Source organism: Silurus meridionalis, chromosome 11, assembly GCF_014805685.1.
Source record: "Silurus meridionalis isolate SWU-2019-XX chromosome 11, ASM1480568v1, whole genome shotgun sequence".
In the NCBI taxonomy this organism is placed as follows: domain Eukaryota; kingdom Metazoa; phylum Chordata; class Actinopteri; order Siluriformes; family Siluridae; genus Silurus; species Silurus meridionalis.
Genome location: NC_060894.1, coordinates 10,297,163 through 10,311,227, shown reverse-complemented (window position 1 = coordinate 10,311,227; position 14,065 = coordinate 10,297,163). Strand labels below are relative to the sequence as shown.

The following is a 14,065-nucleotide window of genomic DNA, read 5'->3' as shown; positions in this document are numbered from 1 at the left end:
GCCATATCTGATGTGGTGTCCCCCACCCTCTCCCCCAATCTGACCACTCAAACAGATACGGAAAACATTGTTGTTGTTATTATTATTATTATTATTATTTGATAGAGATCAAATGAAAAGTTCAACTGAACAACAGTCCACTTTATTATTATGTCATAGATTGGTTTTATTTATATACGTTTAACAAGTCATGTCATAAATTAATACCTTTAACTCATTAAAATCACAAATAAAACAAACAAAAAAAAACAGTGCAGCACCCACATGGGTTTCCTCTGGGATCTCTGGTTTCCTCCCATTGTCCAAAATCATACTGGTTGGTGAACTGGTTAATCTAAATTGCCCCTGGTGTGATTAAATGGAGTCCCGTCTGGTGTATATTCCCCAGACACACAGTGTTACTGTTTTAGGTTTCCTATTGACTGCTAACCTGTATAAAGTCATTACTAAGGAATAAATGAATGATGTATACAAAAGGGCAAAATATTTTAATTCAAGTGGGCTTTTTCCACCGCTTATTCATCTCCAAAGGCTTCACCTAAACTGTAAAGGAGTAAAACAAAATGCACACATTTTAAGCCACAAATTCAACAAGAATGCAGTAATATCATCTCCAATGTGAAAAGTTTGGACGATGTGTATAAACAATTACCTTATTTTTAAGGAGGCTGCCTGATTTCTGGAAAATGGAAGATTTTTTTGATGGTGGATTTTTAGCAGGCTCAAGTTTGGGTGGTTCTGGCAGTGGTGGCTCAGGCATAACTGGAGTTAAAACGCTCACAAGACCATCAAAATCTCTATCTACAGTCTGATCAAGAGGAACTCCAGCTAAATCATAGTGCTTTTTCCTTAGCTCGCCCAGCCGCTGCCGTTCATTAGACAACTGATTCTCCAGCTCCAACACTTTCACCTATACAAATCCACATCATTGGCATGTAGAAGTGAATGACTGTACTTCTATGCGTTGCAATGCAATGCAATGGAATGGAATCTAAAAGTAACCGAGTGAATTACCTGAGTTTCCATTTCTTCAGTCTTCAGCTTGATTAGCGACATGCCAGAGAAATCCATCGGATCTGTGGGGTGCCATTACTTAAAGTCAATATAACATTGCATTTGAAGTCAGTGCATATTAGGCATGCATTCCAAATGCTTCAGTGCTTCAATGCATTTTTAATCGGCAATTACAAAGTAATTACATGCGGACTCTCTTTCTCTAATGTAACACACTACAGTGGCTAAAATGACCAAGTTCTTAAATTCACCAAGAAGATGGAGCACGCAACAATTCAATACACTTCCTTTATTTTAAAGCAGATTTAAAAAGGTTTTTTTTAAAACATTTTGGGTTGGCACCTTGAAAAAGGCATCTCTGAAGCTTGTGCCGACCCTATGTTTAAAACTAACATTTGAAATCATAAAATACTGCATTGAGGTCGTTTTCTACTGCTGTAAAGATCTGTAACTCACCCTTATTTTCGATTTGCATCTGTCCAGCTTTTGTTGACGTCACAACGACCGCAGCCATATCATTTACATGTCGTGAGGCTTGCAGCAGCGTATTAAGTTTCTTATTACCTCTATCTGCTTTTACCTGCGAATAAGGAATAATACAGAAACCATGTTCAAACTAAAAATTAAACAGTGTTTCAGGATAGAAAAGGATAGAATTTCTAATATATTAGCTGTTTAATATATCTAGCTTTAAATATACAATACACTATGCAATTTTTGTATTATTCTTTTTTTAACCTTGGAGGCAGCTACGAGCTGGGCAGTGCTGGCAGCAATCTCGTGGGAGCACACAATCAGTTCCTCATATTTGCCTCTGTCTGTCACTACTTTGTCAGCTGAATCACTAGGTAATAAATATGTAATTACACAAATATGTGAGAGAAACAACACCAGCGTTTAGCACATACATTCTGCTAATAAGTTTTTTTTCAAGGATATACTCATGTTTGTATCAAATTCTTTCTTTTTTTCTTTTTTTACACAAAGCAATTTAAAACACAGACACAGATTCGAGTGCACTTACACCATCTGTGTGGCTCCCCAACCTACAGTCTTGGAGGCAGAGATGAGCCCCTCAGTCCAACAGGAATTCTTAGCATAGAAATCTTTCACAGAGCCAGCTCCCTGTAAAAAACAGACATTAATGAGCAAATTCTACAAAGACAAACATTAGTGAGCAACTTATACTTGCGATATATTTTGTCCTCTATATATTTTATCCTCTTTTATTTTATACTCTATTAACATACCCGACCACTTTCCACAATGTCCTTCTGTAAATCTGTGGCTGCTGTGACCAACATGTGAATGGCCTGTAAGAATCATGCATGATGAGCTACATTTTTTCAGCATCTACATATTAAGTCTGTAAAAAAATCACATGTTCTAAATGACATAGAATGATAAACCCTGCAACATTGCAGTGGCCCTATTTTAAGGTATAAGACTTACTTTCATCAGATCAGAGCAGGAACCGAGAATGCTGAGCAGAAAAATGTAGAAAATAACTAAATATTGGACCAAGCACACAAATCACAACAGTATAAAAAAGGATAGATTTTTGCAGGATTATTTGATTGAATCTCAAACTAACCTTTGGTTAACTTCCAATTTCAATCCCGATGTATCTCTTCTTGCTTGATTCAATATTTCCTGTAAAGCAAGATAAAGATTAAAAATATATATATATATATATATATATATATATATATATAATATAGCCATAGATTCATATAAATTATACCATGCCAATAAGAATAATCATTTATGCCTGTTATATTCACATTATTTTTTCAAACTGGGTCATTTCTAACGGAGCCAGCCAAAATATTTGCTCCTTACACTCCAAGTTTATTAATAATTATTCATATTAAATAACCATAATAGTAGTAATTAATAAGTAATAGTAATTACTGAAGAATTAAAAGGATTTTTTTTAGCTACGAAAAACATGCTGGTATAGGGAATACCCAGCTTTACCCCACAGCAAGTTTAATTATTCCACTATAAAAGCCCAACCTTGAAGCTTATTGCTATTTGTATTGCTTACATAAATAATATTAGTAATTAAAACACCCTCAGCAGCATGACATGAATATTCATATAATAGCAGCCATTGATTTGTACATTTGGAGGAAGGAGGAAAAAAACCTGAAAATGAATTAGCCATTTTCATATCATTAATTCATCTTTTGTTCTGCTCTTACTTCCATCCTCAGAACAGCATCCTCAATTGCAGTGGAGGTGGCAGTCATCTCTTTATCCACCATGTCTGCCAGCTCTGCTTTCTGAACATCTGCATCATTTCGTCGTAAATCCTGCAAATAGCAGTCCCTGATTAGTCCACTTTAATTCTTTTATTTCAATCAAAATACACACTAAAGATTCTTTACAAACATTCTTATGTGGCATGCTTTTTCTTCTGATAGCACAGCTGTCTACTTCAGCAAAGAATACCCCCACGACAAAACACACACACTCACAGTGGCTTGGTTGAGGATGCGCTGGACCGTGTAACGGATGGCGCTCGGGTCAGCTCTCTGCAGTGTGGCCTTCAGCTTCAGCTCTTTAAGGAACTGAAGACAATGAGTAGCACAGTCTCTACAGTTATCCGTCAGCCCTAAAAATGGGTGAAGGAAGAGAGATAAAAGAGAAAAAAATTGAAATGGAAATAACTGTGAAATAGCATCCTAAATCTAATCTAAAAGCTCTGTATCTATAGCATTCTGAAGATTTTTAGTGTTGACCTGACACACATGCATGAACATCTTTTAGGGTGGCTGCATAAAGCCCATCAGGCTGATCTAAGTTCCAAAGTTATGACATTATTTATGTACAGAAGGTTGCTCATATTCAGACTTGCGTTCAAGTGTGAAAGAAATGATAGACCTTAGGAGAGCTTGAGTGTATTTACAATGACCACAGTATCAGTTTGCCATCTCAGAAAGTCTTTCATTGAAACTGGTTTGCTCATATACATTCATAGTTCTTTTAAGCTTGGGACAGTATCTGTAGTCACACCAGGATAGTGAGATATTAGCGCTACACTACATGTGCATAATTCATTAGTATATACAGCCCAATTGCAAAAAAATACATAAATTGTAAATACTATTTATATATGTTTACCAATGATTTCACCTCATGTCTCATGATATTCATGTTATGATTGTTTGCTCTTACTGTCAGCTTGGTCAGTTGGTGCAGAGTGTGACGCAGCAGCACCATTAACAATAGTGTCTGCTGCAAGGTGGGAAAATTGAGTCACAGATCTCAACAGCCCACTGGCATCTGGGAGAGAGAGAATCATGCTACTGAACCTTTTATTGGTATTTTTTCTGTAAAAAAAACAAACAAAAGCACTGAACATCTTCACATTTTTAAAACCTTACCATCCTGATTTCGTAAGTACCCAGCATGACTTTGCTTCATCTTGTCAATGGACACCAGTGTGGTCTCAGCTCGATTGATCAAATACTCTGGTATAAATCACAAAGAAAAGGAGCGTCTATTTTTGTACAGTTTAATATTCAAGATTAAAGTGGTTGCTCAGGATTCATACCAGGAGTGCAAACACAGCGCAAGTGCATGGGATCATCTACTTTGGCCAGAGCGTCTAATATGATGCCCTCTGCCTCCACCACAGCACACTGCAATAAGCAAAACTGCTCCTCCTTCAGCTTCTCCTGGAGCTCGGATTCCCGGCTCAACTGAACACACAGACACACACATACTTCAGTAAATCTCCTAATGGAGCACTTAAAATCTAGCCGAAAAACATTTGATCAATGTTTAATCCACGAGAGACATAAAGATTCTGGACATTTTGTTATTATTCACATTTAAATTGCAACTGCATTGAAAACTATTTGTTTTCAATAACTGACTTATACTTTTTTAATCCAGTTAGAAGAAATTAGCAAAATTTAAGCCAGTACTGTGGATGACTGGCTATTGTTCAAATTATGTTTACTATAATCTGGGTATATTATAATCTAATCTAATAAAAAAAACTATTGAAAATGACTCCACCTGCAGAAGTATGAGAATACACTTTTTTTTTTAAAAACATTGGTGAGCAATGTACAGATGCATGACCTTGGCCTGTAGCTGGGTCTGCAATGAAATCATTTCTCTCTGGGACTTGTCTCTCTCCTGCTGTAGTGTGATCTGGTGAAGATGAGCACCCTGCCTCAGACTAGCAAGCTCAGCCTCCTGCTCTTTCACAGAATGCATCAGCGTTTCCTTTTGAGCCTGCAACCCCACCAACACACTGCTCAGCTGACCTCCTGCCTATCATCCACAACACACAAAAAATAGGACACAATTCTTTCAAACAGGAGAATTTTCAAACATATCAACAGACTTCTTGAAATCCTCACACATCAACGCATTTCCTTTAATTACTAAGCTACAAATCTGCCAAATCAATTAAGTCTCAGGCTCCACCTTGTAGATCAAAATTTCAATAGGATTATTAAATTATTGGTTATTAAATATATTAAATATGATATGATTGTTGTAGCAGTATGTGCATCTTTTTGTGTTTGACAGGAGTTAATAAAAAATAAAATTCAGCTACCGTCTCCCTGCTGTGAAGGGTATTTTGAGCACTTGTCAATTCTGCCCTCTTCTCCTCTAACTCTTGTTTTAGCTGAGAGATTTCCAGGTGCTGCTCTTGCTCCTGCTGCAGCTGTTAATACATGAACAAATACACAAATATGAGAGGTCACACACGTATATCATATCAGAACCAGAAGTACAAGAAGACAGAGAAGAAAATATAGTATGTTTGTAGGTTTTTGGCTGGAAAAAAGGCAAATGATTTCACTACAAAAAGAATAGCAAGCTAAATTTTAAGCATAAGATGTATGATATGAGGCAAAATATACCTTTACTATGACCTTCAGGCCTCATTTGAAAAAAAGACAGTGTAATCCATGACAATCCACAAAGCCCTGATTCTTGATTATTGGGCAACTTGGGCCTGATCTTATATTTACACTTCGCAGGCTCAATTAATACTTTATATCAGTTTGTAATTTCAGTATTTCACACACTTTTTCCTGTAGTTGCCTCTTCAGGAGTCAATCTCTCTTTGGTATTTGTCTCGCTCCTGCTGCAGCGTGATCTGGTGCAGCTGAGCCGCCTGGCGCAGTTTAGCAAGCTCAGCCTCCTGCTCTTTCAGAGAACGCATCAGTGTTTCCTTTTCAACCTGAAGCCCCACCAACACACTGCTCAGCTGATCTCCTGCCTAGAACACACAAAAGTGACATCATGTACACAAAAAAAAAAAGACAAACTCTGAGGTACTGAATTGAAGAATACCATGCATTTTATGGGTGATGTAAAGAAAAAACCCACCGCCTCTTTACTCTGCAGTGCACTTTGCACACTTAGTGCCTCTGCTCTTTTCAGCTCCAGCTCTCTCTTCAATTTATCCAACTCCATCTGCTGCTCCTGATCTCGACTCTCCTGTGGAGACATATACACATTCACTTTTTTTCATAATCAGTTACTGTATGTGGCTTGTTCTTGGTGGTCAGGTCTTTATTCGTGTAAAGTTGATCTAAAAACTATTTCTACATAGTAGTTATCACGGGGGTCATTTTGTGGTCATAGTAATATAGCACATAAAAACAGCTGTACATTTTGTTATATGTATTAAAACATTTCTGATAGAAACATTCGCTACACATGGCACATATTTTATGGTTTCACTCACTTTTTCTAAAAGTTGGCTTTGCAGAGAGCTCATTTCTCTCTGGGTCTTGTCTCGCTCCTGCTGCAGCGTGGTCTGGTTCTGTTGAGTGACTTGGCGCAGGTTAGCAAGCTCAGCCTCCTGCTCTTTCAGAGAACGCATCAGTGCTTCCTTCTCAGCCTGAAGCCCCACCAACACACTGCTCAGCTGATCTCCTGCCTATTACAAAACACACAAAAGGTGATGAGATTTAGAAGCACAGAATATATACAGTATATGATGTAAAAATTACAAATCTGCAGGCGAATAGGGACTAACCCTTTCTTTGCTCTGGAGTGCACTATGAGCATTTGTTATTTCAGCTTTTCCAGTCTGCAGCTCTTGCCTCAGTTGAATGATTTCTGCCTTCTGTGCTTCGAGCTAAACATCATAATGCACATTAAAGAACAAATCCACAATTAATAATAAATTAGTTATGATTTTAGAAAACATTAAGTCACTAAATAAAGGAAATAATGGATTTCAATATTGATGTGAGAGGATAATATACATTAAATAAGGTAGACAATAAACTGTGACTGGCATATACATTATGTGTGCCACTGACTGCATGTTGCGTATTCAATTGAAAATGTAAACCTTTCAGTGCTCTTATAATACATGTTATTACAGTCAGTTTAACCTTCATGCTGTTCTCCTGTTTGAGCTGCTCCAGCTCTTCTGTCATCTGCTGCCTGGCTTTGACCAGCTCCTCCTGCACTTGCTGAGTGCTGACCATTTGCTTCATCATGTCTGTATTCTAAATCGACAAGTTACACTCAAGGTAAGTACAGAGTATAAAATCTCACGGGCAGCAATTCAGTTGTCATGAATAAAGTGAGTATGGAAGCAAAGTTGGGGACCTTTCTCATGAGATCAGCGTGCCTGGTGACCAACTCGGCATGCTTTTCTTTAAGCCGAGTGAAATGAATCTGGGCGGTTTGAACTCGGCCTGTAAGACAGATATAATGTTTAGTGTTGCATTAACAGAGACTGTTCTTCAGGTTTAAGTAGTAAAGACTTCAATTCTCAAACTCAAATCAAAATGCCATTTTTTATACTTTAATAATTATTTTCATAACAAAAGAAGAATTTTGTAGAAAGTTCAGTCAAATATGACATTGTATGTGAATGGACTGCATAGCACAAAGATTTCTGATGGGTTTAGTCAGACCTTTCAGGTACTGTTATGCACAAAACAGGTTTTCCTCCCTGAGATACTGAAATAAGTACAAGTGTGCAGAAAGGAAAACTCACCGTCATCTACAGAAGCCTGCATACTCGCAGCGACTGCTGTCTGTGTCCTTAATGCTTCCATCTCCATGCGCAGCTGCTCGTTCTCCACCATAGCCATCTGCTTGTGAGTGCGCTGGTCTTCCAGCTCTGCCTCCAACTTATTCACCTGGTCCTTCAGGTGGAGGACAGCACGCTGGGCCTACACACAGTAGTGACAAAATATTACAATCCCAAATTTCATTTACTAGCAAATTCTTATACACTTTTGTCTGTGATTTTAAGTTTTTTTTTTTTTTTACCTCTGCTTTGAACATCTGCACCTCTGGGGTCATTGCTTCCAGCTCTTTTCTAAAAGGGTCAACCTCTTTCTCCCTGAGGACATATAGAGAATCATAATGGAGCCGAATCTTAAATCTCAAATGACAATATTTGCATAATGAAAGTATTATTACCTTTGGATAGGTACATCCTTTGTTGGGTCATACTGGTTGAAATTATAGAACTGTTCAAAGAAATGTAAAATGTAAACTTATATTTATACATACATATATATATATATATATATATATATATATATATATATATATATATATATATATGTATGTATGTATAAATATATATGTATGTATGTATAAATATATATGTATGTATGTATAAATATATATGTATGTATGTATAAATATATATGTATGTATAAATATATATGTATGTATGTATAAATATATATGTATGTATGTATTTAAACATATTTAAAAACTATAAACTTAACAAAAATATGTTTAAAAACTATGAACAATTAGCATACCATAGGGTATCCTTCACCAACGTCCAACTGAGATTCTGTATCATCATCTTCAGGAAGCTGATTATGAACCACCACTGGCTTGACATAATCAGCCAATGAAGCTGCACGCAGGAAGTTTGGAGGGGACTGTACATATAAAACTGTGTGCATTAGCTATATATCATGTGATAGCCAGAACATTTGTTCATTGTACAGTAGGGACCAAAGGTCTGAGTACTTAAAACTTAATATTTTAAATCTGTTTGTTCAGAGGTTATTGATTTTTTTTTTTTTATAACAGCAGCTCTGACATTTAAATCACAGATTTATATTAATGCACTCATTCTTATACTTTAACATATCTGTACTAACAGCTGCTTCACAGGCGCTTGTATAGTGGACACGCCACATAATGTAAGACTAATAATAACCAGAGTACAAAAAAAAACAGATTATGTGCAGTCAATTATCTTTCAATACTAAGTTAAATTAATATTTCTAGGAGTCTTCAGTCTCAACGTTTTTCTAACAGTTAAACTACATTATGCTCCTAAGGCACAGTGTCAGCCGCCAAAACCATCAAAACCAAACTTTTAATAAATAAATGTAAAAAAATATGCAAAGAATATCTAATAAATGTATTTATATATAATAAATATATCAATTATGGTAAATAAATAAATACTTATAAAATAATTATTAATAAATACAATTATAATGATAAATAAATACATGTGAATACTATCATTTTAAATAAGCAAAGAATAAATTACTGTATTTTTAAACCCTTGGACTTAGCTCATGTATTTGTAGCTAACTTTACTGTACTTTTAGCTCACACAGACATTTCTGAAATAAATCTTTTTGGAAACTTACATCAGGAAAATCAGGGATCTGTATAATCGTTTTAAAGAACTCTATGCTCCTGGCTTTCTCATAAAACAGGGAAAGACTGAGAGGAAATAAAGAAAGAAACAAATGTCATGTTAATTTTACAAACTTAAAACTGTACAAGAACAGGAATAGTCAAATGTGAAAGTAGTACTTGCCTGTCAAACTGATTACGGAATCGCTCACGATGTCCCAGTAGAGCATCCATGGGTATACCTTCAATGCCCAAGACACATGTTCAGTGCAGGTTAATGTGAGTAGAGGTGGTCATTTTATTAACACCATTTGAAATGTCAAAGCCACTGAATTAATGGTACAACCAGAAGCATAAGTATTCACCGCCTTGAATTTTTCCAAATTTTGTAGTGCACCTTCTAATTGCTGTAAAAAAGTAAGTGGGTTTAGCCTCTTATGGAAAAAGAAAGCCTACTCACGGCTGTGTAACTTAAACAGGAGCTTGACAAGAAAGTGATAGAGAGGGCTGCAGTCTTGGAGGAGCAGGACCAATGGAGCAAGGCGACACTGACCCACAGCACTTGTCGAGCTCGTATTGTTGGATTCAAGTTGTCCGAAAACTGTGAAGAAACACAAAAACGGTTCATAAGATCAATTTTCTTATAAGAGCTCTTTAGTAAAAGCACAAGTTTTAGCAGTTTGTTGGTGTAGTGCATTCAGGTGTGTGTTAACACAATGTCAATAAGGAAAGACATCAGCAATGATGTCTGGGGTTTACAAAGTTGCATCTGAACAAACTACAAGTTTTCTGGAACAAAGTCCTTTGGACAGGCGAGACCAAAGTAGAGATGTTTGGCTTTAATGCACAGTGTCATAGTTGGCAAAAACTCAACAGAGCATATATGTACAAACACCACATACCAACTGAACAGTGGTGGAGAGGTGATGATTTTGGCTTGTTTTGCAGCCAAAGGATCTGGCCACCTTACAGTCATTGAGTTGACCATGAACTCCTCTGACAACAAAAAATTCTAGAGGCAAATTTGAGTCCATCTGTCTGACAGCTAAAGCTTGGCTGAAACTGGGTCATGCAACAAGACAATCCCAAGCACACCAGCAAATTTACAGAAGAATGGCTAAAACCCAGAAAAAATCAAGGTGTTTCAATAGCCCAGTAAAAGTCCAGACCTCAACCTGACTGAAATGCTGTGGCAGGACCTGTGCATAACCAAATGCTCGCAAACCTTAATGAACGTAAGCAATGTTGTAAAATAAAGTGAGCCACAATTTCACCACAATGTTAGAGACTTTATCAGTCATACAAAAACTGATTACTTCAAGTTATTGCTGCTAAAGGTGGTTCTAAAAGCTACTGAATCATAAGGTCTGCTTAGTTTTTCAGACATGGGTTCTCAATTTCGGATTGACAGTGTAAATAGGCAAGATATTAGTCTTAATAATGTGAAAATTTGGCTGTGTCCAGTAACTGGATTTCTGTTACCCAATAAAAATCTACATAATGGCAACATGTTGACAGCATACTGAGGTCAGATTAGATTAGATCACCTGTTTCTTGCAATATAAGAGCAGCATCCATATAATCCAGCACCTCACCCGTGGTTTCAAACCTAAACACAAAAACTATTTACTTTCCTTAAAAGCTTCATTGTTGGGAAAATTATTATTTAAAGTATATCTAAACTGGATAAAAAGAAATACCCACACTTCATTTATATCAACTGCAATAGCCCTCTCGAGGACCTCCTCTGGAGCTTCAAGATTTGGTGGAATCACTTTGTGCTGTTAAGGAAATATAAACAGTTTCTTAAAAAAATGTATTAAAAGACTACTACATTTGTGGCTACTCTAGTTTGTGAATCCAAAAGTCCAAATTTCAGGACAGTTTAAAAGAAAAGAGCAAAAACTTAACAACTACGTGTATAGAATATTTTTCCATTTAGCACAATTAAGTTACGGATGCATTCACTTTTCTAAAACAGAGGGTAGAGTTCTATAGTACATTAACTCACCTTACAATGGAAGTCAATTTTGAGACACAGGAACTTTGCATAGAGAGCAACAATATGACCGTATCTATCATGGAGGCTTCCCTACACAGTGCATATATAAAAATAAAAATAAATTAAACATCAATGAATAAATTCAAGGTGAACATTCTCAATATTAAGCATTTTAAATATTAAAATCAAATATATTAAAAAAACCTACCCATAATGTTCCCATTTGCCTAATATTTGGGACGTGTCCTCGGCTATCTCGCAGGGTCTGGAAGATTTGACAGAAGAAATGAGGTAATAAAGAGGCCACGACAGGGTCAAAACTCAAGAGCAGGGAAATCGTACAAAGTTGCTTAGATTTTAAAAAACATTAAAATGTTTACCCACCCATCCCTGATAAGTGTAATATCTGTTATTATGTATTGGATAAGTTAGAAGGACTCACATTGGGATGGCCATCACGCAGGAGAATATGCACCATATGGCAGAATTTCCAGCTAAGGATGGCATTGCTGGCCAGAGGCAAACTGACAGCATGGGACCAGAAAACGACGGCTCCATTTTCCCAATGCGTTCCTAACAGGATATCTGTAGTAAGGTTAAGGAAAGGCCATACTAACAGTGAACCATTTCTAGGTTTGAACCTCATACCCTACACTCTAAACCCATTCCAGGCACACTCAGATACACCAACACCAACCTTCTTGCTGTCTTGTGTATCATAATCCCTTAAACTGAGCGCCCTCAGTGTTAGGGATTAAACACACAATCCACTAACCGTCCCCTAGATTGTAGCTTTCAGGTGCACTTGCACTTGTTTGAACACTATACCGTATACTCCAACCTTAAATCCACTTGTATTTCCAGGTTCTATTAATAAACTACTTTAAAACTCAAGTCCTCTGAATGTTAATTTCACTCTATCCCTTATCTAACTTTAATACACCTGCAGTAATCAGGTCTATTTACACAAGGAATAAACTTCCCTACATGGGTGGTATATGTTCATCACAGGAATTAAAACCAGAAAGTCATTCGCCAAACATTTAAAACATACATCAACAATGTTAAATATACTACCAAAGCTGCACCATTAAAAAGTGCACACTAACCAAAAGCACTATTGCAAATTCTGTAAAACTTATACTGGGAGATGTGAAGAAAAAAATCTCACTGTGCTGTAATGTATATGTAACACATAAAAGCTATTCTTCTTCTTCTATATTTTAGCATGTGCTATAAGCTATTGCACAGTGTTTTACATAATTACTTCCCTGACATACACCAGAAGAGAATATTAGAGAGAGAAAAGAATGTTAAACACTCCAAGCTTTGAAAGATACTGCGGCTATATTTCGACTTTAGTGGTGCCTCAGTGGACGTTATGCATTTTGAAATGCTCTGCAGCTGTAAAGATAAAATAGCATTAGTCTGATTTTAAGTTCAATATCAAACCCAAGTCAATAGACTGTGACAATACTGTATTTTTTACCTGAAGTTTGACAAATTGTTCTTTTTCTGCTGCCAGGGCCTTTTCAGATTTGTCCTTTTTTTCACTTTTTTCTTTTGACATTTTTCAGTCCTGTTGGAATTACAACAAAATCAATTGATCAAAAGCTAAAGTTGGCACTATTTGATTCTGCCTCTGTCTTAAATGGCCCATTGTTGGTTATGCTATTTTACTACATGGGGGAAGAAATCGGCGTAAGAAGGAGGGAGCCTTTGGTATTTAGGCAGCAGGTTTTCAACCACCTTTAGTACGAATATTCTTTTGTATAGATGAATCATGTAACATGTCTATCTCAAAAATATTACTTTTCCAAGTTAATTAATTGTTCTAATACTCAAATCTGTCTCCATCAATATACAGTGGCTAATACATTTTTATTAAATTACATTTTTTCCCTAACATAAATAATTTTAAACAAAATAAATTAAATATTTTGTTAATGCAAGTCATACAATCCAGTCATAGGTTTATTTAAACATCATAGATTTTTTTTTATTAAAATAGGTCATAACAACCACTCCAAACAAAAAGTCTTGTCTAAATTTTAACAAAAAAATGATACAATTTCAAAAAAAAAAAAAAAAAAAAAAAAAATACCTTATGTGTTGTCCCAAAGTCCCTGACGGAATTCTGTAAATGCAGATTTTACAAATTCTCCAAAGAGCTTGATTTAAGTAATGAAAGTTTACATCCACATCACGCAGCCACAAATTCTACAGGTGAAAAGCACTGAACTGTCCTGCTAGTGTGAAAATGCCAAAACCCTCACAGGAGAGTTCACCCTTTTAAAAACAGGTCTGATGACACCGAAACAGGAATGACAAAACAAGCAGCGCCATTCAAGCCACCCTGTAGGACAGGTTTAACAGTTTATAAATGGGTACTTAACACTTTATAAATTGGTAGTCGGTCCACAG

The 14,065-nt window shown here is 36.3% G+C and overlaps 1 protein-coding gene across 1 annotated transcript; it reads right to left on the bottom strand.

The window, feature by feature from the left end:
• Window positions 1–120: 120 nt before the first annotated feature.
• On the bottom strand, window positions 121–14,055 carry LOC124393528 (huntingtin-interacting protein 1-related protein-like). Its single transcript, XM_046861425.1, has 35 exons — window positions 13,746–14,055; window positions 13,131–13,220; window positions 12,982–13,045; window positions 12,084–12,226; window positions 11,850–11,906; window positions 11,651–11,731; window positions 11,344–11,420; window positions 11,187–11,248; window positions 10,100–10,240; window positions 9,824–9,881; window positions 9,651–9,726; window positions 8,796–8,921; window positions 8,443–8,492; window positions 8,290–8,362; window positions 8,012–8,189; window positions 7,618–7,706; window positions 7,398–7,514; window positions 7,034–7,135; window positions 6,740–6,934; window positions 6,379–6,489; window positions 5,113–5,307; window positions 4,577–4,724; window positions 4,407–4,493; window positions 4,198–4,305; window positions 3,498–3,634; window positions 3,222–3,332; window positions 2,609–2,667; window positions 2,467–2,497; window positions 2,265–2,327; window positions 2,039–2,139; window positions 1,753–1,858; window positions 1,471–1,594; window positions 1,015–1,076; window positions 653–910; window positions 121–543 (listed from the first exon to the last, which is right to left on the bottom strand). The coding sequence occupies exons 2-35, from the start codon at window positions 13,209–13,211 to the stop codon at window positions 535–537; spliced, it is 3,480 nt and encodes a 1,159-aa protein (XP_046717381.1). The 5' UTR covers window positions 13,212–13,220; window positions 13,746–14,055; the 3' UTR covers window positions 121–534.
• Between the last annotated feature and the right edge of the window lie 10 nt (window positions 14,056–14,065).